Source organism: Bos mutus, chromosome 9, assembly GCF_027580195.1.
Source record: "Bos mutus isolate GX-2022 chromosome 9, NWIPB_WYAK_1.1, whole genome shotgun sequence".
Classification (NCBI taxonomy): domain Eukaryota; kingdom Metazoa; phylum Chordata; class Mammalia; order Artiodactyla; family Bovidae; genus Bos; species Bos mutus.
In genome coordinates this window covers 41366109-41392725 of record NC_091625.1, presented here as the reverse complement: position 1 = coordinate 41392725, position 26617 = coordinate 41366109, and the positions used below count along the sequence as shown (strand labels likewise).

General features: G+C 41.2%; 1 protein-coding gene across 3 annotated transcripts in view; it reads left to right on the top strand.

Annotated features, from left to right (window-relative positions):
- Positions 1 to 26617, top strand: part of ARMC2 (armadillo repeat containing 2) — a 141872-nt gene that overhangs the window by 36624 nt on the left and 78631 nt on the right. For all 3 annotated transcript variants that reach the window (XM_070376497.1, XM_005905837.3, XM_070376498.1), the window contains exons 7-10: positions 3127 to 3225; positions 8679 to 8854; positions 13440 to 13542; positions 14876 to 15099. In XM_070376497.1, the coding sequence (XP_070232598.1) occupies positions 3127 to 3225; positions 8679 to 8854; positions 13440 to 13542; positions 14876 to 15099 (602 nt within the window). The remainder of the gene's footprint in view (positions 1 to 3126; positions 3226 to 8678; positions 8855 to 13439; positions 13543 to 14875; positions 15100 to 26617) is intronic.

Genomic DNA, 26617 nt, shown 5'->3' with positions numbered 1-26617 from the left:
ATGAAAAAATTAAGCTGCAAAAACAAAGGCATGTGTTGTTATGGATACAGATCTATGTGCTAAATGTGATAAAAATAACCATTCAGTTTAGCGTGGTGGTAACCCTTGGGGAGGGGGATGGTTGGGGGAGGCACACAGAGGGCATTAACAATATCTGTAATGTTTATTTCTTTGAAATGAAGAGAAGGAAAATACAGTTAATATTTGACCAGACTATTTGTGGACACACAGGTGTTCATTACCTTCTTCGTATAATTTTTTGGTGCACATGAACTTTTATGAAACCAAGCTAATAATTCAAAAAATATTTTCTTATCTTCCAAACTAATTTCTTATCAATAAAATGACTTTTGTGACCAGCAGGAATTTCTGTAGTAGTCAAGAAAATCTTAGACTGATTTCCCAGTCAGCATTGTTGCTAAGCATCTTACATGTGCATGCTAAAAACAGCAGCCAATAAACATTGTGTTAAGTTTTTGTGTCCCGAACTCAAAGCTGTGGTGAAGAACTATAACCACTGAGACAGCAAAATCTTCAAAAAAACATGCTGAAATTTCTGCTTGACTTACCCAATTTCCTGTTGAATCATAATTTTTATATTTAGCAAACTGTGAACCTAGATGAAAGTGCTCTCTAGAATGTTAGGTTGTTGCCCAAGACTGAGACAAATTGTATTTATTTATCATCTGGTGATCTTAAAAAGTGATCACATGACTCCAGGCTTCCGTTTCTAGGGTAGGAGCTGGGTTAGTGTATAAAATGAGATTTCTTGAGAGCGCAGAGTTGGAGGAGGTGCGTGAGGGGAAAGGCCATGGCTGGACACCCCAGCTCACAGGGGGGTTCCTGGGAGAGGGTTGAAAGCAAACTCTTACGCCACAGTGTCTGGCTAACTTCTGTTCTGAGAAGAAACAAGTCTTGGAAGCGCTCGGAAGGGCCTGTGAGGGCCTTTCCTTTCCAAAGGTTAAACAAACTGCTCTGTGATTTCTGGCTCACCCCTGTAATTCAGCTCTTCCTGGGGTGAACACGTTATCAATTTTGTTTGTCCTGACAAACGGTTTGATAATTGTGGTTTCTCACAGAGTGGTTCTGCTTAAGAGAGCATACTGCATAGAAGGTAAAAAACAAACAAACCTGATTTCAACTGAAATCAGTGAAATTTGGACTCACTGAAGTCTGTATTTCTAAGAAGTTTAAGTTTGTCATGGATAATTGTCTATTATATTATTTGTCTGGCTTCTTATCTCTGGGCTTTCCCCTTGCCTTGATGTATGTTGATTTTATTTCTCATACTTTGGACTTTGAGTGTGTCCGACACCTGGGAATATGAGCAACTATGTTGTTTATACAGCTTGAATAGTCGTGTTTACTTTTAGGATCCATATCCGTGATTTATCAGTGTCAGAGAAGATTTGTAAGAGTAATGAGCCAGAAGATGGAGGTGGTGGTCTGCAATCCTTTTCCTGCAGGTCCTGAACCTCGGGAGCTCTGAGAGCTGAGATACTGTATAAACTCATTTAGTGACAGTGCCTGACCTGCGCTGGTGGGAGTCCAGTGCTCGTTTTTGTTTCTTTAGTGTGTTATAGTCATATGTTCTGCTGCAGGGTGCTGCCTCAGAAGACTGTGCTGGCAGTAATATGTAAAGCAGGGTAAGCACCACGTGTGCCTATGCGAAGTCGCTTCAGTCATGTCTGGCTCTTTGAGATCCATGGGCTGTAGCCCTCCAGGCTCCTCTGTCCATGGGATTCTCCAGGCAAGAATACTGGAGGGGGTTGCCAGGCCCTCCTCCAAGATGCGAACCCGCATCTCTTACGTCTCCTACGTTGGCAGGCAGGTTCTTTACCACTAGTGTCACCTGGAAAGCCTGAGGGCCTGAGGGCGAGGCCTTCAGAGGAGGAAGGCTGTGGATTTTGTCTCTAGCACTGCTTCTGAGTGTCTGGCCCGGCAGCACCCCCGCCACTCCTGGCTAGACAGTCTTTGTTTTAGATCTTGCCTGTGTGCAGTGTAATCGTGATTTGCATTTTCTAATGCGATTTACGTTTCTCCCCGAAGTTATCTTTTAGTTTGCCAGTTTGCTTCAGGGCAGAATAGCCCCCGAAGAGGTCAAGTGCAATGCTGTGAAGCTCTGTGACCTTGGCCAGGTTACTTAATAACCCTGAGCCCCCCTCTCTTCATCTGGAAAATAGTGACAATGTGGGGACCTCCTGAGAGTGTTGTGACAAAAATGCAGACCTGCTGGATCTAAAGTACACCATCTGTGGGAGTTCTGACTCGCCCACAGCTGCCTCCTCAGGCTGCCTCTCTCTCGGTGCTCTGGTGATAACACACAGCCTGATACACTTCAGACAGGGATGACCTCTTTATTGGTTTTTTTTAACCAGGGAAGTGAAACCATGCTGACTGAGTGCTTCTAGATGCTAGGCACTGGGCTCAGAGCTTTGCTTACATCGTGTCTTTGAATTCTCATAACCCTGAAGGCAAATATTTTAATCTCTGTTTTGCTGATGAGGCTCAGAAAGGATAAGAAACCAGACCCTGTCACCCAGTGCGTCAGTAACGGAGTTGGGATTTGAACTGAGGTCTGTCAGCACCCAGAGCTCAGGCTTCCTGTTGCCCCACACAAAACCACTGGTGTGAGAAGCACTGGCCCCACAATAATGTGAACATTTTATTTTCTGTAGGAGAGAAAGTCCCTGCAGGCCTCCCTCTCAGAAAATTTTCCATTAAAACATTTTCAAAATCCTTGTTCTTTACATATCTACAGTTTTCTATTTATTTTATGTTATAGCGGGATATGTTTAAAAAGAAAAAACAAACAAGCAGAAACAAGCCAGAACTCCAGAGTGCCTCGCTGACAATAATATCAACATTTACAAAGCTGAAGGCTTTATGCAGTGTCCCAATCAGAGTTTAAAGTTATGATTTCTTTACATGATCTTTACTGAATTTAATTTGATTTGATTAGAAGACATGTAATTCTCATTAGAATTAGTTGGGTTGGGGGGGCAAAGTGTAATGTAATTCCAGAGTTTATTAATTTTAGGGATGGATAACGAAGTCTCCTTGGCAGTGCTCTAGTTGTAACTCCTTTTTCACGGCTCTTTCTCTTGTTCTGTTTTTCTGTTGCAGGCTCAAAAGCTGACTTGCAAGAAAAGAATACAGAAATAGAAGTAGATGAAGTATTTTGGAATACAAGGATAGTACCCATTTTGCATGACTTAGAAAAAGGTAAAAAAAAAAAAAGTAGCTTTAGATCGAAAATATCTGCAGTTATTTGTATGTTCCCCATTGCCCTAATATTTTCAGTACACTTTGTCATTTCTGTGAACTTGTTCAGAAACAAGTGAAATCATCTATTTACCCAGTAATGTATGTATTCAATATTACATGTAAACCTAATTTTAGAATTATACTTTAAATACCACAAGAGAACCTACTTCTTAAAGTCCCTTTAGAATATAAATTACCACTACTTCTGCCCAAGAAAATGCCAGTTTGAACTCTCTGGTGTGGTAGTTCATGAATAACAGTGCAAAATTAAAATAGATTTCAATCCTCTGAAACATTGGCTAAGTCTCACAGAATGACATCCTTGGCAGGTATGCCCATGGTTTTCTAGATCCAGGTGTATACAGTTGGCCCTCCAAAGCTTCAGGCTGCACATCCACGGAATCAATCAGCTGTAAGTGGAACTTTATTCTGTGTTGGTTTGAATTCGCAGATGTAGAACCCGTGGATATGGAGGGCCGACTATACAATACCATTTTATACACAGGACTTGTGCATCCACGGATTTTGGTATACTCAGGGGTCCTAGAGCCAATACCCTGTGGCTCCTGAGGAAGGGCTGTATATCCAGTTTTCCAAAGGCTGAACATGGTTGTCGGGGATGCCACTCAGAGAGAGAAGTGGGCTTGGATGTGCCCCGCCCTTGAACTCTGGAACGCCCCAGCAGTGAAGGCCTACAACCCATGGGCCTCTGCCAGGGTGACCTTGTGGACAGCTTGGCAGGGAAACGCCCCTGCTCCTGCTTTCTACCCCTTTGCCACTCTTCAGGGATTCCACTTCTGAAGTTGAAATGGGCTCTTCTGGAGCTGTAGTCCTGGCCCACAGCACACATGAGGCCATCACTAGCAACTGTGAAACCAGTGCCCCTTGGATGAGCAAACCAGCATGGTAGCCACAGGAAGAAACCCTAGAAGAAGCAGGGTAAATGAGTCCTGGCCACCAGCCCACCAGGAAAGCTGTGCAAAAGACCTACTTCCTTGAAGGTTCGAACAGCCTCGCCCATCCTGGGCTCTCTGGGGGTGCTTGGTGGTAAAGAAGAAAGCACAGCAGGGCAGGTGACGAGCAGCACAGAGGCCTGTCTTGGAGAAGGATTTTAAGAGGGTTCTGAGGGCTCTGTCACAACAGAGAAAATTGAGGAGTTTGGGATTCGAAATGTAGATGAATCTCCCTTCTCAGGGGATGATTAAATGCTGAAGAATGGTATCTCTTCCATAGACAAATTGAAAAACAGCAAACGGTGGCAGTTTTCCACAGGGTATGGTTCTAGGACCCCTGAGTATACCAAAATCCGTGGATACGCAAGTCCTGTGTATAAAATGGTATTGTATAGCTGGCCCTCCATACCCGCGGGTTCTACACCTGCAAATTCAAACCAACACAGGTTACTTGACCCTTTGAGATTCCTTTTTATTTCTCTCTCCTTTTTTTCCTGCCTTTTTTTATGACATAATTTCAGACTTACAGAAAAGTTGCAAGAATAGTGCAAAGAAATCCTGTATACTCTTCCCCCAGATTCCAAAAATACTAACATTTTACCACATTTGCTTTATAATTCTTTCTCCCCCTTCCTCCCTCTCTCTCTCTTGCTCTCTTTTTCTCTATACACCCCCTACTCAACACACACACATTTTTTCCCCTTTTTCGAACCATTTGAGAATAAGTTGCCATTATGACACCCCATATTCCTAAGTACCCTGGCATGTAGTTTTAGAAGTAAGGGCATTCTATTACATATCTGGAAATCACCATACAACACTATACAAACCCAATTTAGATTTTGCCAGTTATCCTAATAATTTTGTTCATAGGGAAGGAAAATCCTGAATACAGTTACTTGTCACATCCCTTTCGTGATCTTGATGTCCTTGGGCACAGGCCAGTTATTGCATAGACTGCCCCCACACATTGAGTTTGTCTGGTACTCTCTCACCATTTGATGGTGGTTAGGCACTTGGGCAGGCGTGCAGCCTGAGTGGTTCTGTGTCCTTCCTGGGTATATGATTATCAGGAGGCACGGGATGCTGAGTTGGTCCGTTACTGGTGATGTGGACTTTGATCACTTGGGGAAGGTGGTGTCTGCATGGTTTTTCAATGTAAAGTTACTATTTTTCCCTTTGTAGTTAATAGGTCTCTTATGGGGAAAAGTTACTGCAGAGTCTACCTTGCTTTCTGCTACTCATCAAACTTTCACCCACTAGCTTTAGTCCCTCGAGGATCTTGATTGATTTTAGGTTCAGGCTGTCTTTTTGAAGCTACCTGGCAGATATAACAAACCAACCAGTAGAAAGAGGTATTTTGATTGGTAGTTTAGAATTTGACCCTGGTGCCTTCCTTTTTAATTTCTTTTAAGCTAAAACAGCTACTCTTGAGTAGAACCCAGCAGGCTGAAGAGTGTGTGGAGGGAAGTATTAGAAAAATACCTTGATGTCTACAGAGTAGCCTGCAGCCTGGACTTGGGTTTGTGAAGAAACTGCCAGTAACAGAAGAATGAAACAACAAAACAAAAGTATTTTTCTTACAATAGAACTCAGTTTTTTTCCTTTTATTTAAAGTTAGTCTCAGTCATTTCCCATCAATTCATTTTATTTAAGTGCTTAACTGAAAGGCATGGAAGGTTACTTAACTATTGAGGTTTAAAATTTTTTCTTAGATGTTATTGTTGAAAAGAGCTAAAAATGGCCTGAGTCATTTCCTTCTGCAGGCGCACACTTCCTCTATGTGGGCTTTCAAGAGCACATTATGGTATTTATTTAAGATTGGTTTCCTACTTTTAAATTTTGTGACGAAATCTATCAGAGATAATATTTTTCAGCTGGATGTCTTATACCCTGGGTCCTTGCATTTCCCCTCATGTACTATTTTGTGTGCAGCTTTTCTTCCATGTATGACTTTCGGTTTACCAGTTTCAAAAATTGGCTACCAGTTTCAAAAATTGTTTTCCTCGGAATTCTGATTATAAAATGAAGCACTCCCCTGCTTCCTGATGAAAGTCTACTTTTTATTATCTTCTTTGCTAATACTTGGGGCTTCCCTGATAGCTCCGTTGGTAAAGAATCCGGCTGCAATGCTGGAGACCCTGGTACGATTTGTGGGTCGGGAAGATCTCCTGGAGAAGGGATAGGCTATCCACTCCAGTATTCTTGGGCTTCTTGTGGTTCAGCTTGTAAAGAATCTGCCTGCAATGTGGGAGACCTGGGTTGGATCCCTGGGTTGGGAAGATCCCCTGCAGAAGAGAAAGATTACCCACTCTGGTATTCTGGCCTGGAGAATTCCATGGCCTTACTGTATAGTCCATGGGGTCGCAGAGTCAGGCATGACCGAGCAACTTTCATTTAACTTAAGTTGCTAATACTCACCTCCAAATAATGGTGGACATGCTGACATTTTGAGGTTTTGTTTCACTTGCTCCTTCTTTTCTAAGATAATGAGCATTATTCTCATAAGAAGATATTGATCATTGTTTTCATCAATAGGCATATTATTAATAGAAAGTGAATCTGCATTAAACTTTGTTACAGGCTGTCAGTACAGTATTCTCCCTGTACTGTGTACTGTCGGTACAAAGATGTCTAAGACACGGTTCCTACTCAGCGTACCTCTTTGAGGACACTGGGCATGTAACACAGATGCATTTGTTGTTGTTGTTCCGTTGTTAAGTCATATCTGACTCTTGGTGACCCCATGAACTATATAGCACAACAGGCTTCCCTATCCTTCACTATCTCCCAGAGTTTGCTCAGATTTGTGTCCATTGAATTGGTGATGCTATCTAACCATCTCATCCTCTGCTGCCCTCTTATCCTTTTGCCTTCAATCTTTCCCAGCATCAGGATCTTTTCCAATGAGTCAGCTCTTTGAATCAGGTGGCCAAAGTATTGGAATTTCAGCTTCAGCATCAGTCCAATGGATATTCAGGGTTGATTTCCTTTAGGATTGACTCATGTGATCTTGTAGTCTAAGGGACTCTCAAGAGTCTTCTCCAGCACCACAATTCAAAAGCATCAATTCTTTGGTGTTCAGCCTCCTTTAGGGTCCAACTCTCACATCCATACATGACTACTGGAAAAACCAAACTTTGACTGTATGGACCTTTGTCAACAAAGTGATATCTCTCCTTTTTAATATGCTGTCTAAGTTTGTCATAGCTTTTCTTCCAAGGAGCAAGCATCTTTTAATTTCATGGCTATGATCACCATCTGCAGTGATTTGGGAGCCCAAGAAAATAAACTCTGTCACTTTTCCCTCATCTATTTTACATGAAGTGATGGGACCAGATGCCATGATCTTAATTTTTTGAATGTTGAGTTTTCAGCCAGCTTTTTCACTCTCCTCTTTCACCTTCACCAAGATGCTCTTTAGTTCTTCTTCGCTTTCTGCCATTAGAGTGGTATCATCTGAATATCTGAGGTTGTTGATATTTCTCCCAGCAATCTTGATTCCAGCTTGTGATTCATCCAGCCTGGCATTTCACATGATTACTCTGCATGTAGATTAAATAAGCAGGGTGATAAATACAGCCTTGATGTACTCCTTTCCCAATTTTGAACCTGTCAGTTGTTCCATGTCCAGTTCTAACTGTTGCTTCTTGACCCACCTACAGGTTTCTCAGGAGACAGGTAAGGTGGTCTGATATTCCCATCTCTTTAATAATTTTCCACACAGTCAAAGGCTTTAGTGTAGTCAATGAAGCAGAAGTAGAATTCCCTTGCTTTCTCTGTGATCCAACAAATGCTGGCAATTTGATCTCTGGTTCTTCTGTCTTTTCTAACCCCATCTTGTACATCTGGAAGTTCTCGGTTCACATACTGCTGAAGCCTAGCTGGAAGGATTTTGAGCATTACCTTACTAGCATGCAAAATGAACAGCATACATATATGTGTGAAAAATAATAGTATTTGTTGAATGTGGCATTGTATACCTTTTCTGGAGGAGCCAGAACATAAACAGGGCCTTGAAGGACCAAAATCAGTAGGGATGAAGGTAAGGAGAACATTCTGGGTCCTTGGAACTGTGTGACAGAGGGGTGAAGGTGGAGATGCAAAGCAGAAGCTTCCAGGGCCCTGAGCAGAGCCCTGGTGGGTGGCGGGCAGGAGGAATAAAGGAGAGCCAGTGAAATCGGGAGTTCCCCTCCTCAGTACACTCTCTGAAAGACTGTGTGTTCTAGATAAGCTAACTGATTAGTAAAGAAGTCAACATGGTAGGAAATGGAGCAACAAAATAGAAAAAAAAAAATCAGACAGATGGAAATGAAAAGGGGAAGAAAACAACATAGTTCAGGAATTTGAAGATGTTCAGGGAGGTAATTATGGGGTTTTGCGTACAGTCTGTGTTTGACACACTCAAAAACTTGACCTCAGTGAGTAAGTTCTGCTTTACTCTCTTTGCCCCAACAGAAGAAAACATTGAAATGGTCTGTGCCACTTGCACACAACTTCATCATGCTTTAGAGGAAGGAAACATGCTTGGAAATAAATTTAAGAGAAGAAGTGTTCTCCTGAAGACCCTATATAAACTAGTTGATGTTGGCTCGGACTTGCTGAGCCTTAAACTTGCAAAAATTATTCTAGCAGTAAGTCTTTCTTTTCTCTGGTCTCATAGACTGTAGCACATACAAGTTCTGTTAAATGCTTTGTTTGTAAAACATTACAAAGATTAGAAATGCAAGGTGTTCATTTAGAATCTTGAAAACAGAATCGAGGTGGTGAACTGACACCCCAGAATCTGACCAGAAAGTACCAAAGAAATAAGACTGAGTACAGAGAAAATGTTCAAACAAATAAATGTTCACACGTGGATTGTGGCAAGGTTTTTTTTTTTTCTTAAAAATAGGCAAACGCATTCAAAACAGAAACTCAAGTAACTTGACTGGAGATCAGTATCAGAGAGTGCAGACTGTGGTTTCTGCCCTATGGTTTCTGTTGGGCGCTTGGTGCTTCTGTCACATGGTTTAATAAATAACTTCAGATAACTTGGGCTGTGGACATAGTGCCCAGGTGCTTTATGAGGCCGCGTGAAACAGAGAACCAGCTGCTTTGTGGTCACGGAAAGGTGGCCATAGAAAGCTTCTGTGAGGTGTTAGAGAAAAGGCCAGACACCAAATAAAACTCTATAGAAACTCTGTCTCAAACAAAATGATATCATTGTTTGAGTGCAGCCCTTTGTGGTCACAGCCATAAACAGTTGGAACCAAAAGATAAGACACAATTATTATAGAATGTTCTAAGAGAGCCGCTGAAACGAATGAAGCTTTGTTTACCTGGTTTCAGAAAAATAAAAGCTATTATGTTAAAACCCATAATTCATATAATTTAAAATCTTAGAGTACACGGTGAAGGTGAGCATTGGTACTTAGTGATGGTTTAGTGAGGGTGCCCACTGTTCCTTATTTCGAAGTCTTTCATAAAGTCTTTACATATTCTCTGCAGTTTTGGAGGGGGTACATTCTTATTTAGCTGCCACCCTAAACTGTTCACCCTCTTTGTAAAAACGGTGATATTATATGTGATGCAGAAAGCAGCATTTCTTTGAAATAGAGATTTTAGTAGTAGTTTAATCCCCTCTCATTGGTGATAATTGATCAGTCAGCTTTAGTGAGAAAGAAAAGGCACAGGGAGGATGTACAGCCAGAAGTTATAAGTAGAGATGAAAAGGTGACTGCATGCCTGCTCAGTTTCTTCTCTGGCCCTGGATTTGGGGCCCCTCCTGGCCTGGGAGAGCCCCAGTGTGAGACTGGAAGGCTCTCTTGGTATAGCTGACCTGGGCAGGACCCAAGTGGCCAGCTGCCCAGGGACTGCCTTGGTCTCTTATCAGGATCTGAGACATTGTGCTCTGTAGCAAGCCAAAAATAAATAGAGAAAGAAAGAAGGAAAATGTCATGAATTTGTTAATACTCTGCAGAGAAAATATCATCTTGGTTATTAAAGGTGCCATTCAAATTAATTATATACATGGCACAATTTAACTACTTTAGGGCAAAAGAATAAGTTATCTGCCAGGCAGTGAACAGATTCTGAATGAAACATGTTTCGATAAAGCCCTTTCTATGACACTGACCGCCTTGCTGAATCAGGGGCAAGACTCCTCCAGGCTACAGTCCAGAGTGCAGAGGCGGGTAGGCCGTCCCTTCTGCTTGACTGTGGAACCGCAAGGTCAGGAACAACCTTCAAGGCCAACAAGTCCAACTTCCCATCTGCCACCAGAATCTTCTATAATGCTGCGGGCAAGGCATTGCTTCCCTTAGACCTCGGTGATGGGGTTCTATGTAAATTAAAAGACATTATAAAAAGCTGTTGGAAGAAAAAAATTGACAAAAAAGCTGAAGATACATAGTACTAAAATTTTGTAATAGCCTCTTCTTTCTGCTAATATTGACTTTATGTACCAGTTGACTATTATCATTCAAACATTTAAAGTTATTTGTAGTTTTAAAAAGTCCAGTGAGTATACTGTTAGTTCAGGTTTCTTGCATTTTTGGTTAGGTGGGGCTTTGCCAGACAGCCACTTTCATTTTAACTTTTGTATCAGAAGAACTTACAAAAATGTATCTGCCTATTTTATGACATTTTAAAAAAATAGTACAGACATATATGCAATGTGTAAATGCAACTATATTCGGAAAAGGAAGACAATCTAGCACCGTATACAAAGGGGAAAACAGAAAAGTCAGCGGTGATTATGTATAGTGGCAGTGTTATGAGTGATTTCTAAACTTCCCTTTAATTTTCCAAATTTGCTTTAAATCAAGTAAACTACTATGTTTAACATAAAAGTAAACTTCCCCACTGCAGGAACCCACTTGGCACCAGGGATTCTTGACACTGGGAATAAAATGAATAAAATAACCCCTGCCCTCCAGGCCGACCATGTAGCAGCAGAGACAGAGAGTAAACACTTGGAGTGCCAACGGGGCTGATGGGCACTGTGAGAAGAAAATAGAGCAGAGTAGAGGGAATGGCCCGCTTTGGGAGGAAGTACTGTTTTACACAGAGCAGTCTGCATTCCTCACATACAATGTTTTACTGTCTTTTTGTGTCTCAAAGTCATAATTTTACAGTTACCAAAGAGAAGGTATAGTAATTTGCTTTGAATGTAAACTAACCTTCAGCAGGCCTGGAAATGGTGGTTTGTTGGGATTTTCTTTTAATGAAAACTCTGACACTAGGTGTTTTTGTTTATTTGTCCTCTGCCGCTTTTTACTAAAAATGTAAGACTTGGGAGTGAGGTTAGTTGTATTCATTCATTTATTCAACAAATTTGATTGAATACATAGCACAGGGTACCTTCCCCACACAGAAAGAGTAATAAACCATGGTTTTGACCTCAAAGGCTCATAATGTAATGGGAGATTGCCAGCAGATTAAAGTATATTCCCAGATATAAAGGGCAATATATTTCCCTTGATACAGATTTTTTTTTCTCTCTAGTCACTTTTTTTTTTCTGGGTTTTTAAACAACAATTTAAAAATAATAATAAAAAAATTTTTTTAAGTTTCCATTTCCTCTTTTCATCCTGAGAACAGAGGAAATTTCCATTCTGCCCATGTGACAGTTTATGAGGCTTCCACAACAGAGCTTCTCAGACTTGAATGTGCACTCAATCCCCTGGCTAAGTTGTAAAAGGCACATTCTGGTTCAGTAGGGCTTCTGGGACCTGAGACCATGCATTTCTAATACATACTCAGCTGATACTGAGATGAGATGACATGACCCGTCTGAGGAGCAGACTCCGTGGTTGCAAAATGGAACAAGTAAACCTAATCTGCAGGGTTAGCTATGAGGTGTCATGAAAAGGGCCAGAGCAGGGGGGCAGACAGATAACGGATAATGCTTCATGGACAGTACTCACCTCTCCCTTCCTCTCCAGCTCAGGGCCAACCATACTCACCTTGGTATTTCCTACAGGGAACAGCTGGAGAAGGAAATGGCAACCCACTCCAATATTGTTTTCTGGAGAATCCCATGAAAGAGGAGCCTGGTGGGCTATAGTCCATGGGGTCGCAGAGTCGGACACGACTTAGTGACTGAACAACACCAGGGAACAGCACAGTGCCTGGTAGACAACAAGAGCTCCTTAATATTTGTGAATCAAACACAGAATGACAAATTCCATTATCTTTGTCTTTTTTACTAAGTGAAGACTCATTAGTAAACAATATTGAAGATAATTTTAAGGATACTTTTTAATGATAAATTAATGAACCATATGTCATCTTTTTCACACAGATATGTTTGTTCAGATGACCTCATTCCTACAAACATATTTTACATTCTTGCAATGAAGGCACACAGTATTTCCATCTTACAGTAGATTGTAGATGTCTTTTTATGCATAGTGTTCAATTATACTTTTGTGACTGCTTAACATGAATTGTATTGATGTTCCAGTTTATTAAACTGTTCCCAAATAGTGGACATTTAGGATTTTTAATTTTAATTTTTACTACTTTACATAAGTATGCAGCTCATTTCGACCATTTGACTCAGTCCTCCTAGACTATTTTTTTAAAGAGTGTACTTCCTTATTGCTTTATTTACTTGAATATTTTTCTGTGATTTAGAAGGTAATTTTAACCTTTGAATGTTACTTGCAATTATCTCAAAGCATTTCAGAAATAGGCTTAAATAATAAGTACATATGTATTATCTAATCAAAAGTATTACTTCTTCATTTTATTTTATACAAATGATAAGTAGAATTGTACTTTTCCCCTTTCTTTTCTCTCCTTCACCTCTACGATGTGTTCTTTTCTAGGTTAGTTTAATCTGAAATTTTAGTATTCATCTTTCTTTATTTTGAAAAGTAGTTACTCCATTTAATTAAATTTATCAACATCAGCCCTTTCTTCTTCCTCAAATATTCTTTAAAAAGTAATAATTTCACATATAAGCATGAGGCTTTATGAAATAAGAAATAAATGCTTATCATTAAAATGTGCTTACTCTGAATATCATTTATATTGTATTTACTATGAGCTAATTAGATACCATAATTGGCAAATATGTGGCCAAATCTTTTGAAAGTTGATTTCTTTAGACCTTCTTTTTATGTTTTAGATACACTCTTGCTGCACTTTCTAAATTAGATGTTTGTGTTGAAAAATTACAGCGTGTCTTTATTTCCTTCTGCAATGGTAATGTGACTTCTTTCTCTGCAGCTTAAAGTGAGTGGAAAGAATCTTCTTAATGTTTGCAAACTTATATTTAAAATTAGCAGAAGTGAGAAGAATGATTCTCTGATTCGAAATGACAGCATTCTGGGTGAGTATTATTCAGTACTACCATTAAGCAAATGTTACACTTGAATATGATTGAAAAGTGTGGAGAGCAGAGTTATAATTAATGGTAGCTGGAATATTTTATTTTCTTATCATATGCAGAAGTTAAGTAATTTCTTATCATATGCAAAAGTTAGGTAATGCCTGTTTTTTCTCTGTCCTTCTCTGTGTTTTCCATGTTGCACTTAGTGTATCCTTTGGAGCCTAGGAGGATACCCTGCTATATTTTTAAATGCCTGTAGTAACAATATGTAACTTTACAAAGTGTTTCCTATTTAAAAATTTATTCCCTGGTCTTGGATCTACTAAAAAATTACATTTAGTAGCACTTGACATAACTGACATTTTTGATCTTTTGATATGGTAGGGATAATTAACTTGGAAGACATATATAACTGTTGTAGAAAATTGACATCAAAGTGTGTCAAATGTTTCAAATATGTGGTTAGGTATTGTAATACATCCTAACTGCCTAGCTAACAATGTGTAACTCTTTATATATCCTTAAATAATTAAGATGCTTAAATAGTTACCTAAAGAGAAATCTTTTATGAATTAGTACTGTTGATCTAAGGCAACAACATGGAAAATACTCCTAAGTCTTTTGTTAAGGATAAATGATCTTTTTTTTTTTTAAATCTCAGCAGACGGGGACAAAGCCAGTACTGAAAGAAATGTATAATGCTGAATAAGCTCGTTGAGAATAATAGATTAAAAATAAAGATTCTGACAGATAATCACACTGAGAAAAATTAATGTGAGATAGGCATAATTAACCTTATCAGAGCTGCTTGGATTATCCTAAAAGCTAGTAATTGTATGTTATTTGGATGGATGTTCTTGTCTTAGGGAAGGGCGGATGTTATATTTGAAGCATCCTTTTCTATGGTTGAGATATTTTTTTAAGTTCCTATCTTGATTAACTTCCTGTTCATACAGCAGCCAGTATATTCTTAAAGGTTTGTTGAAATTTAACTCTTAAATTACTTTAATTATTAGTTATTCTGTAATAAACTGTTTTTAACCAAAAATACAGGTTAGCCAATATTAATAAGAGGCTAGGAATGGCATTCAGTTAAAAGAACACTTTCTTATTTACATATTAATAATCCCATCTTTTGCTATCATTAATGTTACAGAGATTTGTCTCTTAAGCTTTCCTCTTTATGCCTTATGAGTAACTCTTAACAAACATTTGAACGTGGATCCTGGCTAACATTTTACAAATCATATTTGATGTTCACATAAAAGTGCTTTAATCTCTCTCTCTCCAGCGGTTCTACTCATACATTTGTAATAATTCATCTTTTTGACAGAATCATTATTGGAGGTCCTGAGAAGTGAAGACCTGCAAGCTAACACCGAAGCTTTCCTGTACTGCATGGGGACCATCAAATTCATTTCTGGAAATCCAGAATTTCTTCATGAAATGATGGGCAAAGGTGCTGTTGAAATATTGATGAGTCTGATAAAGCAAGTAAACGAGAACACCAAGAAATCTGGGACATGTTTGCCTAATTCAGGCCACTTGTTAGTTCAAGTAAGTATTTTACTTGAAAGTGTTAGACTTGTAAAATTAGTTTTCATGTTATCTAATATCACTTACCTGCCAGGTGGGTGTAACAGGTGGGCTGTTATCTATACCCAGGTGGGAGTGCTTGGCCTCGGGGATCAGGGCGGCAGTCCCAGCCCCACCTCCGCCCTGTGTGTGCCTGTTTCCTCTGAAAGGGCTATTCTGTGGCTTTTTATATGCAGCAGGTCTCCAGCCTGTGGACAACTACTGCTGCTACCCCACAGAGAGAGCAGGCCTGAAAAATGAATACTTAGCACCTCTTCAACTGCATGTTATAATCAGAATTTTAACAGGCAGAGTTTGAACTTTTAGAGTTTCTTTTTTATAATTTTATTTGTTGTTATTTTTTACTGCTCAGTCTTGGTTGCTGTGCGGGCTTTTCTCTAATTGTGACGTGTGGGGGCTACTCTTCATTGCAGAGGTCTCATGTTGCAGAACACGAGCTCTAGGGCATGAGGGCTCAATAGTTGTGGTTCCAGGGCTCTAGAGCACAGGCTCAGTAGTTGCGGCTCACACACGGGCCTAGTTGCTCTGTGGCATGTGGGATCCTCCCGAATCAGGGATTGAACCCATGTCTCCTACATTAGCAGGTGGATTCTTTACCACTGAGCCACCAGGGAAGCCCCTAACTCTTGAGAGTTTTGAAGCCAGGTCTAGGCTGGAGATTGCCCACGATGATTGGTAGCTCCTGTCATGCATCTTTTATCTGCAGTAAAGATCAGAAGTTAATGACACTGAGTGGACAGCTGTTGAGGGGATATGTAGATGACACATAGGCCAGAGACTACAGGAATGATGGTAGCAAAGCCAGATCCATTCAGAATGACCAGGGCAGGAAGGAAAAATGTGTATGTGTTACAGTTTTATTACTTTTGTAGCAGATTAAATCTCATAGTCGAATTAGTTTCATTGGAGCTGCTTCAGGTCTCCATTCTTTAGATGAGACTGTACTCTTTAATAGCATTTGAATATCAGTTAATAGTATCTTTGATGTAATAATTTATGAGGTTTGAAATGTCCTTGTCAATTAATAGGGATTGATCAAAGACTGAGTGCTTGAAGCCTTCAGGAAGGCATGTTAAAAATTAGTTTTATCTCCTGCCTTTAAGATGCTTAAAGTGTTAATGATGATTATTAATTTTGGACTTTGTGGTCTGTCTCCATTTTGAAAAAGACTGTGAAAACCTCCTTCTGTTATGAATGATTAAATATTCTACTGGATGTGCCATCTTTTGGCTGCTGCTGCTGCTGCTAAGTTGTTCCAGTCGTGTCCGACTCTGTGCGACCCCACAGATGGCAGCCCACCAGGCTCTGCTGTCCCTGGGGTTCTCCAGGCAAGAACACTGGAGTGGGTTGCCATTTCCTTCTCCTAATGCATGAAAGTGAAAAGTCAAAGTGAAGTCACTCAGTCGTGTCTGACTCTTTGCAACCCCATGGATTGCAGCCTACCAGGCTCCTCTGTCCATGGGATTTTCCAGGCAAGAGTACTGGAGTAGGGTGCGATTGCCTTCTTTGATTTTTTGGCTAGGAAGACTGAAATAAGGAACATTTTCATACTGACAGTGTTATTGAGTTATTCAAACTTTCCCTCAATGAAAATAGTTATTTTGGTTATATAATTACGTTTCTTGTTAAAATGCAAAAAGTAAGAGTGCAAAAATCACCTGAATTATTTTCACCCTGAAGTAATGTACCTCCAACTTTTAATAACCATTCTTCCATGCATTTTACATGCATATGTGTTATATATACTTACATATGTATAGTTTTTGCTTCTGATCATGAACTTCTTCATTCTAACAGTTGCTGTTGCTTATTTTGCATCACCCTCTTTCCTCCGTGTTTCTCCTCCTAGTCCACACGACACGTGTGCTCAGCGCCCTTTAATACACCCATAGGTTTTCAAAAATGGAATATGCTATTCACGTCTCTTTTTTCATTTAACAATACATAGTAAAAACTCTATAGACTTATTTTATTCTTTTTATTGGCAGCATAATATTCTGTGGTGAAAATTTTATACCTCAAATTCTCAAGCATTCTTCTATTGAGGAGGTACTCTGCTTTTAATTTTCACATAAAAGCTTCTAGAATTCTTGTTTTGTTTTAGAAAGCTCTTTAATAAGCATATAGTTGTCCCTCAGTATCTGCAGAGGATTGAATCCAGGACCTGCCCCACATACCAAAGTCCACAGGTGGTCAGGTCGCATACTTGGACCTTGTATTCGTGGATACAGTGTACCATCTATGGTTGACTAAATCTGCAGATGCGAAATATACGAGGGCAACTGTATATATGTACATACATTTATATATAATTTATAAATTCAGAAATAAGTGTAGAAATGTATTTATATATAATTATTGTTGCTCAGTCACTAAATTGTATCCGACTCTTTGTGACCCCATGGACTGCAGCGCGCAGGCTTCCTGCCCTTCAGTATCTCCCAGAGTCTTCTCACATTCATGTCCATTGAGTCCATTGAGTCCGCTGATGCTATCTATTTCCCAGAGTTTGCTCACTGCTCTTTAGTTCCTCTTCATTTTCTGCCATCAGAGTGGTATCATCTATATATCTGAGGTTATTGATATTTCTCCCAGAAACCTTGATTCCAGCGTGTGGGTCATCCAGCCCAGCATTTCACAGGATGTATTCTGCATAGAAGTTAAATAAGCAGGATGACAATATACAGCTGTGTTGTACTCCTTTCCCAACTTTGAACCAGTCTGTTGTTCTGTGTCTAGTTCTAAACATTGCTTCTTGACCTGTATACAGGCTTCTCAGGAGACCAGTAAGGTGGCTTGGTACTCCGGTTTTTTTAAGAATTTGCTACCGTTTGTTGTGATCCACACAGTCAGTGGATTTAGTATAGTCAATGAAGCAAAAGTAGTTATTTTTCTGGAACTCCGTTGCTTTCTCCATGATCCAGTGAATGTTGGCAATTTGATTTCTGGTTCCTCTGCCTTTTCTAAACCCAGCTGGTACATCTAGAAGTTCTTGGTTCATATACTGCTAAAGCCTAACTTGAAGCATTTTGAGCATGACCTTGCTAGCATGTGAAAAGAGTGCAATCAACAGTAGTTTGAACATTCTTTGGCCTTGCCCTTCTTTGGGATTGGAATGAAACTGACCTTTTCCAGTCCTGTGGCCACTGCTGAGTTTTCCAAATTTGTTGGCATATTGAGTGCAGCACTTGAAGAGCATCATCTTTTAGGATTTGAAATCACTGAACTAGAATTCTATCACCTCCACTAGCTTTATTCATAGTAATGCTTCTTAAGGCCCACTTAACTTCACACTTCAGGATGTCTGGCTTTAGGTGAGTGACCACACCACTGTGGTTATCCAAGTCATCAATACCTTTCTTGTGTAGTTCTTCTCTATATTCTTGCCACCTCTTCTTAATCTCTTCTGCTTCTGTTAGGTCCTTACCGTTCTGTCCTTTATCATGCCCATCCTTGCATGAAATGTTCTCTTGATATCTCCAATTTTCTTGAAGAGATCTCTAATCTTTCCCATTCTGTTGTTTTCCTCTATTTCTTTGCATTGTTCATTTAAAAAGGCCTTCCTATCTCTCCTTGCTATTCTTTGGAATTCTACATTCAGTTGGGTATATCTTTTTCTTTCCCCCTTGTCTCTCACTTCTCTTCTTTCCTATGCTATTTGTAAAGCCTCCTCAGACAACCACTTGGCCTTCTTGCACTTCTTTCTTTTTTGTGGATGGTCTTTGTCACTGGCTTCTGTACCATGTTATGAACCTCCATTCATAGTTCTTCAGGTACTCTGTCTACCAGATCTAATCCCTTGAATCTTTTCACCTCCACTGAATAAGGGGTTTGATTTAGGTCATACCTGAATGGTCTAGTGGTTTTCCCTACTTTCTTCAATTTAAGCTTGAATTTTGCAATAAGGAGTTCATGATCTGAGCCATAGTCAGCTTCAGATCTTGATTTTACTGACTGTATAGAGCGTCTCCATCTTTGGCTGCAAGAAATATAATCATTCTGATTTCACTATTGACCATCTGGTGATGTTCATGTGTTAAGTCATCTCTTGTGTTGGTGGAAGAGGCTATTTGCTATGAACAGTGTGTTCTTTTGTCAAAACTCTGTTAGTCTTTGCCCTGCTTCATTGTGTACTCCAAGGCCAAATTTGCCAATTACTCCAGGTATTTCTTGACTTTCTACTTTTGCATTCCAATCCCCTATGATGAAAAGGACATCTTGTTTTTGGTGTTCTAGAAAGTGTTGTAGGTCTTCATAGAACCAGTCAACTTCAGCCTCAGTGGTCAGGACCATAGACTTGGATTACTGTAATGTATAATAAAAATATACAAATAAAATCAGTTGGTATAAAGGAGAATTGGCTTCCCAGGTGGCCCTAGTGGTTTAAAAAACAAAACAAAACAAACAAACAAAAAAAAAATCCTGCCTGCTAAGGCAGGAGACATAAGAGATGTGGATTTGATCCCTGAGTCAGGAAGATCCCCTGGAGGAGGAAATGGCAACCCACTCCAGTATTCTTGCCTGGAGAATCCCATGGACAGAGAAGTCTGGTGGACAGTGGTTCGTAGGATTGCAGAGTCGAACACAACTGAGTGACTGAGCACACACACACACCCGTGACCCAAAATACATCAGATCCAGAGCTAGGACCTCTGGCATGCCAGTCAGTGCCGTGCATGTCTCCCCACATTCCTCTCCTTTCCCTCTTCACTTGCTTCAGCCTCCTCAGGTGCAAACTGACTCACTAGAACAGATGCCCCTTTCTTTTCCAGACATCAGTGCATCCCTCTGGGTGGGAATGCAGCCCTCTAGGGTATAGTAACTCTGTCCACACTGCCCCCCCAGCCCTCACCGGCACTGCCATGTCTCCACAGTCGTCCTCTCCAGCTGCCTGGCATCTGGCATGGGGGTGTGGGGACTACACAGCCCGAGGCCTCTCCCTGGAGCCTAGTCAGCACTCACATCCCGGTCCAGCAGGAGAAAGTGTGGCCCATTATTGCCACCACCTGAGAACGTGCTCCTCCCGTGGAGCCATGTGTGTCCCTGTGCAGTCATTGTGTGTGTGTGTGTGTTTACACGTGTTGGGGAAGGGAGATATCGTTTTAGGCCATTTCATTTGCAGAATTTTCTGGACTGGGCATTCCCTTGTGTTTAATTAAGACAAAGAAAAGCTCTTTTGTATCATCTGGATGAGAAAATGTAAGCAACTTGACTTCACTGTAAGAACAGATGAAAATCTCTAGTGAGTGTGTCGCACTGCCTGGCCTTTTATTAGCTCACTCCTGTGCATATTCAACCAAACAGATCTGGCCACAGGTAGCATTGTTTGATTACACCAGCTTTTGGAACTGGTAGCTGCAGCTCATGAGATGTTTTTTGAAAGCAACTTTGTTCAACTGAAAAAGTAAATAAATAACCTGTGTCTGTACTAATGGAGTAATATCTGTAAACCAGAGAGAACACGCAAGGCGAAAAGGTAAAGGCAGGACGTCCTCTCCTTTATGATTTTCAACCCGAAAACCTCAGTAGTTTTGCCTTGTGCTGTGAAGCTTCATGTATCCCACCCAGCGCAGTTCTGGGGGCCTCCTGTTGCCCTTGCGCAGCCCTGTTGGAGGCCACTGAGTGAGTAGAAAGCACTGAAGCTGGACTCTGAGGGCAGTGTAGGATGTAGGAAACTGGTACCAAGGGAAAGGGACAAGGTGCATTTGGGGACTGCTGAAGAGGTGGCCTGTCCAGAGCAGAGAGTGGCGTGAGGGAGGCCTGGGAGGTGAGATTCCAAGGCTGTGGTCACGGGCCTTGAATATCAGGCTGCCGAGTGTGGACCTGGAGTAACACAGAGCAGGAGGTCTGTGCGTGGGGAGGAGATGAGATCAGAGCGGCAGAAAGAAAGATGAGTGTGCACGAGACAGTAAATGGATAAAGACCAAAAAACTGAAATATGATGGGAGGGGAGTGTGTCAGGGGTACGGTCAGATGGGAGGATTCAGATCTCACACACAGCAGCCCCAAATAAGAGACATTGCTGTAGTTATTAGATTTTAGCCTGATTATAAAGGTGCTAAAGGAGCGAGAGCCAGAAGTGGATGTGAAAGGGATGAAAAAGCTCCTCCACAGCCCAGGGGCTAATGATGCTTAGAGGAAACCACTGAAGTGTTGAGATTTTTAAAAAAGTTGTCTTTGTGTTACTTCTTACATATATGTATACACATACGCATATGTTTATCACTGCACACCTGACTTTGAGACACTGACCTCACCAGTGTTTGTGCAGTGGCTGCTCGATGTCAGGTATGTTCTGGGTGGTGAAGAAAACACCAGTAGGGGCCTGCTTTTTGGTGTCCCCGTGTCCAGATAATAGTATTCTGATGCCCTATTCTTCTGCAAAACTCTGAACTGAACCCATGTGTTCAGTTCAAACTGTCAGAAGCTTGATGTTAGTAGCATTTTGAGAAGGTTGAGAGAATGATTGTTGATATTCAAAGGGGCCAGCACCACTTTCCACCAAGTAAAAGTATTAATCCTGGCAAAACAAGAGACAAGAGTTGGTCTGAAAAATCATAAGCATAAAGAAAGTTAATCTGTGCATGATCACTAAATTCCAGAATGCTAGAGTTTTGAGAGAGCTCCTTAAAACTTGGAAAAAGAGAAATACAGACCAGCTGAAAGGTTAGGCCCCCCTAGATTCCAGCAGCAAATTGCATCTCCTAGGGAGGTGACACAGATGAAATAGGGGTTTGTCAATGTTAATCTCAGAGGGTTATCAGAAGATGTTAGGGTTCATTTCTGACGTGTGTGTTCGTCGCTCAGTCGTGTCAGACTCTTTGTGACCCTATGGACTGTAGCCCGCCAGGCTCCTCTGTCCATGGGATTCTCCAGGCCAGAATACTGGAGTGGGTTGCCACTTCCTTCTCTAGGGGATCTTTCTGACCCAGGGATTGAATCTGGGCGTCCCGCATTGCAGGCAGATTTTTTAACGTCTGAGTCGCCAGACATTAATGTCTGGCCGGACTTGTAAGGGCCAACAATTAGGAAGGAGCCAAGGATAATTCCTGGAGTCCCCTCCATCAGAAAGTTTGTTGTGGTTTCCATCACGCCCCCTTTCTGGGCACCAGGGAAGAGTCTCTTGTATGTGTCATAGTCACAAACAGGCCCCAATGCCCCAGTGACTCATTTGTCCTCTTGTGTCTTGAGGACACAGTAATTGAAGAAAATCTCAAGGCACTCACATTCACAGCTAAGTACTTTGTAAGTATATAACGTAACTATTGGGCTTCCCAGGTGGCTCAGTGATAAAGAACCCGCCTGCCAATGTAGAAGACTAGGGTTCAGTCCCTGGGTTGGAATGTTCCCCTGGAGAAGGAAATGGTAACCCACTCTAGTATTCTTGCGTAGAGAATCCCATGGACAGAGGAACCTGGTGGGATACAGTCCATGGGGTCAGCAGAAGAGTCAGACATGACTTAGTGACTAAATAACAGCATAACTATTAAACCCAGATTGACTTAAACTAATGTTCCTATTTTTATGGATTCCTTTGTATTTCCAATCTTTTCTTCTTTACAGCCTTTTATTCTTTAATTTTGAGTTTAATCCTTAGAGAAATATGTTCTTTCCCTGCTTTGAATTTCACATTTTTGAGATTGGAACTGTCCCGCATGCCCCCGCCCTACCCCAGATAACATAATTTCTTTCCCTCTTCTTACACCTGGTTTCTCCGACCCCTAAGCCTGCAAGCTTCTTCCCAGAGGGTCCTTCAAGTTGTAATATTGCCCCCTTCTTGCTCTGTACACCTCCAGTTTCCCATCCTTCCTTTTTCTAAGTGGAAGTTTCTCAGAAAGGTCAGCCCTCCCACCCTTTTTCAGTCCCTGTCTTCCGCTTTGGCTCTGAAGTGTGGGGGAAAGGAAAGTGAATTAAACAGAGGTTGATCCTGGGTGGCTCAGAAAATGATACTTTTATTAAGAGAAATTAGAGCTTTCTCTATGATCCAGCGAATGTTGGCAATTTGATCTCTGGTTCCTCTACCTTTTCTAAACCCAGCTTGGACATCTGGAAATTCTCAGTTCACATAATGCTGAAGCCTAGCATGTAGGATTTTGAGCATAACCATACTAGCACTGGAGATGAGTGCAATTGTCCAGTGGTTTGAACATTCTTTGGTACTGCCCTTCCTGGGAATTGGAGTGAAAACTAACCTTTTCCAGTCCTGTGGCCACTGCTGGGTTTTCCAAATTTGCAGACATATTAGTATAGAACTTTAATAGCATCATCTTTTAGGATTTGAAATAGCTCAACTGGAATTCCATACCTCCACTAGCTTTATTGGCAACAATGCTTCCTAAGGCCCACGTGACTTCTCACTTTTTTGTCGTAGTTATCTGGGTCATTAAGGTTTTTTTGTACAGTTCTTTTGTGTATTCTTTCTATCTCTTCTTGATCTTTTCTGCTTCTATTAGGTCTTTGCCATTTCTATCCTTTCTTGTGCCCATCTTGGATTAAATGTTTCTTTGATATTTCCAATTTTCTTGGAAGAGATGTCTAGTCTTACCCTTTCTGCTGTTTTCCTTTATTTCTTTGCACTGTTCATTGCAGAAGGCCTTCTTGCTCTCCTTGCTGTTCTCTGGAATTCTGCATTCAGTTGGGTGTACCTTTCCCTTTCTCCCTTGCTTTTCGATTCTCTATTTGTAAAGTCTCCTTGATTTCTTGCATTTCTTTTTCTTCGGGATAGTATTGTTTGCTGCCTGCTGTGCAGTATTATGGACCTCTGTCCGTAATTCTTCAGGCACTCTGTTTACTAGATCTAATCCCTTGAATCTATTTGTCACTTCCACTGTATATTCATAGGGGATTTGATTTAAGTCGTACTGGACTGGACTAGTAGTTTCCCCAGCTTTCTTTAGTTTAAGCCTGAATTTTGCTATGAGGAGCTGATGATGTGAGCCACAATTACCTCCTGGTCTTGTTTTTGCTGACTGTATAGAGCTTCTCCATCTTCGGCTGCAAAGAATATAATCAGTCTGATTTCGGTGTTGACCATCTGGTGATGTCCATGTGTAGAGTCATCTCTTGTGTTGTTGAAAGAGGGTGTTTGCTATGACCAGTGCGTTTTCTTGGCAGAATTCTATCAGCCTTTGCCCTGCTTCATTTTGTACTCCAAGGCCAAACTTGCCTGTTACTCCAGGTGTCTCTTGACTTCCTACTTTAGCATTCCAATCCCCTATGATAAATAGGACATTCTTTTTGTGTTTGTTCTAGGAGGTCTTCTAGGTCTTCATAGAACTGACTAACTTCAGCTTCTTCGGCAGCAGTGTTTGGGGCAGAGGCTTGGATTACTGTGATGTTGAATGGTTTCCCTTGGAAATGAACAGGGATCATTCTGTCGTTTTTGAGATTGCATCCAAGTACTGCATTTCGGACTCTTGTTGATTATGAGGGCTACTCCATTTCTTCTAAGGGATTCTTGCTCACAATAGTAGACCTAATGGTCATTTGAATTAAATTCACCCGTTCCTGTCCGTTTTAGTTCACTGATTCCTAAGATGTTCATGTTTACTCTTGCCATCTCCTGCTTGACCATGTCCAGTTTACCTTGATTCATGGACCTAACTTTTCAGGTTCCTACGCAATATGGTTCTTTGCAGCATCAGATTTTACTTTCAGACACATCCACAAGTGAGTGTCATTTCCACTTTGGCCCAGCCGCTTCATTTTTCTGGAGCTGTTAGCAGTTGTCCTCCTCCCTTCCACAGTAGCATATTGGACACCTTCTGACCTCGGGGTGGGGGTGGGGGAGCTCGTCTTTTGGTGTCATATCATTTTGCCTTTTTATACAGGCAAATTCATGGGATTCTCACAGCTAGTATACTCAAGTGGTTTGCCATTCCCTCCTGCAGTGGATCACGTTTTGTCAGAACTCTCCACTGTGACTGGTCCATCTTGGGTGGCCCTCCATGGCATGGCTCATAGCTTCACTAAGTTATGCAAGCCCCTTCACCATGACAAGGCAGTGATCCATGAAGGGCATCACAATAGGGCATTATTAAAAGTAGGAAACTGATACAGGTATAATGCAATTAGCTATTTTACTTATTTGCATATTGTTTATGTGATTGGGTGAAACTTTTCATCACAATCTTTGGTTATTAGGCTTGCCAATTTTTAAATTGTTTATTTATATTTTTGGCTGCTGTAGGTCTTCACTGTTCTTCCCAGGTGGCTCAGTTGTAAAAAATCTGCCTACCAATGCAGAAGACGCAGGTTCGATCCCCTGGGTCAGGAAGATCCCCTGGAGTAGGAAGTGGCAACCCAGTCCAGTATTTCTTGCCTGTAAACTTCCATGGACAGAGGATCCTGGTGGGCTACAGTCCATGGGCTCGCAACAGAGTCAGGCATGACTGAGGGACTGAGCCGGAGCACGAGGTCTTCGTTACGACGTGCAGGCTTTCTCTAGTTGCAGTGAGCGGGGCGTCCTCTCCAGTTGTGGTTTGTGGCTTTCTTGTTTTGGTGGCTTCTCTTGTGAAGCAAAGGCTCTAGGCACTCAGGCTTAGGTGCTCCTTGGTATGTGAAATCTTCCCAGACTGGGGATTGAACCTGTGTCCCCTGCATTGGCAGGCAAATTCTTAACCACTAGGGACCCCTAGGGAAGTCCCTTGCTAATTGTTTGATGATATATTTGTTTGTGGGGAGGGGAGCTACTTCTGCTTATGAGGTTTCCTTCCTATAAAGAAATACCCAGTAGTGGAACTGATCACTCACTTAGCCATCTGGCCTGAGAGAATGGGTAGTCAGAGCCTACTCTTCCCTTTCCTGGGAAGGGACTGCATTTAAACAACTTGTGTTCCCCTTTGATTCTCCTCAGATGACATGTCTAAAGATCTGGGGAGAGTCAGGGATCCCAAACATCTAACGGCCTTTGAATTTGGAAATGAAGAGAGACTAAGGCAGATGGGGAGGAAAATTGAAGGCTGTCATTTATAGCTGAGGAGGGAGTGCTTTCTAATCCTGAGCCCCGAATGAGATTTGCCCACCTGGTCACAGGCCATGCCTGCCTCGGTGGAGCAGGGCAGAACACCTGTGCTCGCCAAGCAGGAAGTGAGGTGACCAGGAGATTATGCTAAGGGATGTCTCCTCACAAGGAAGGAATATCAAGTGTGGGAAATAAGTATTCCTACACCACCTGCTTCTGGGGAGAACCTTTGCTTTTCAGTTGCTGTCATATCTGCTCAGTCTCAGCTCTTCATTTTAGACATTGTTAGCTGTGGCAATAAAGAAACATCACTAACTGTAACAGGTAATTCTGAAAATCAGTGTTATTACTCTGTAGTTCTTAAAGCATTATCTTTTCAGACTCATTTTCCTTGTTTTACTGATCTGACATTCTGTATAGTTTAGAGACGTTCAAATTTCTGCTGAACTGATACATATAATAGCGACAACTGGAAGAATCAGTTGCCTACTCGTTTTATCAAGGTAACCGACATAG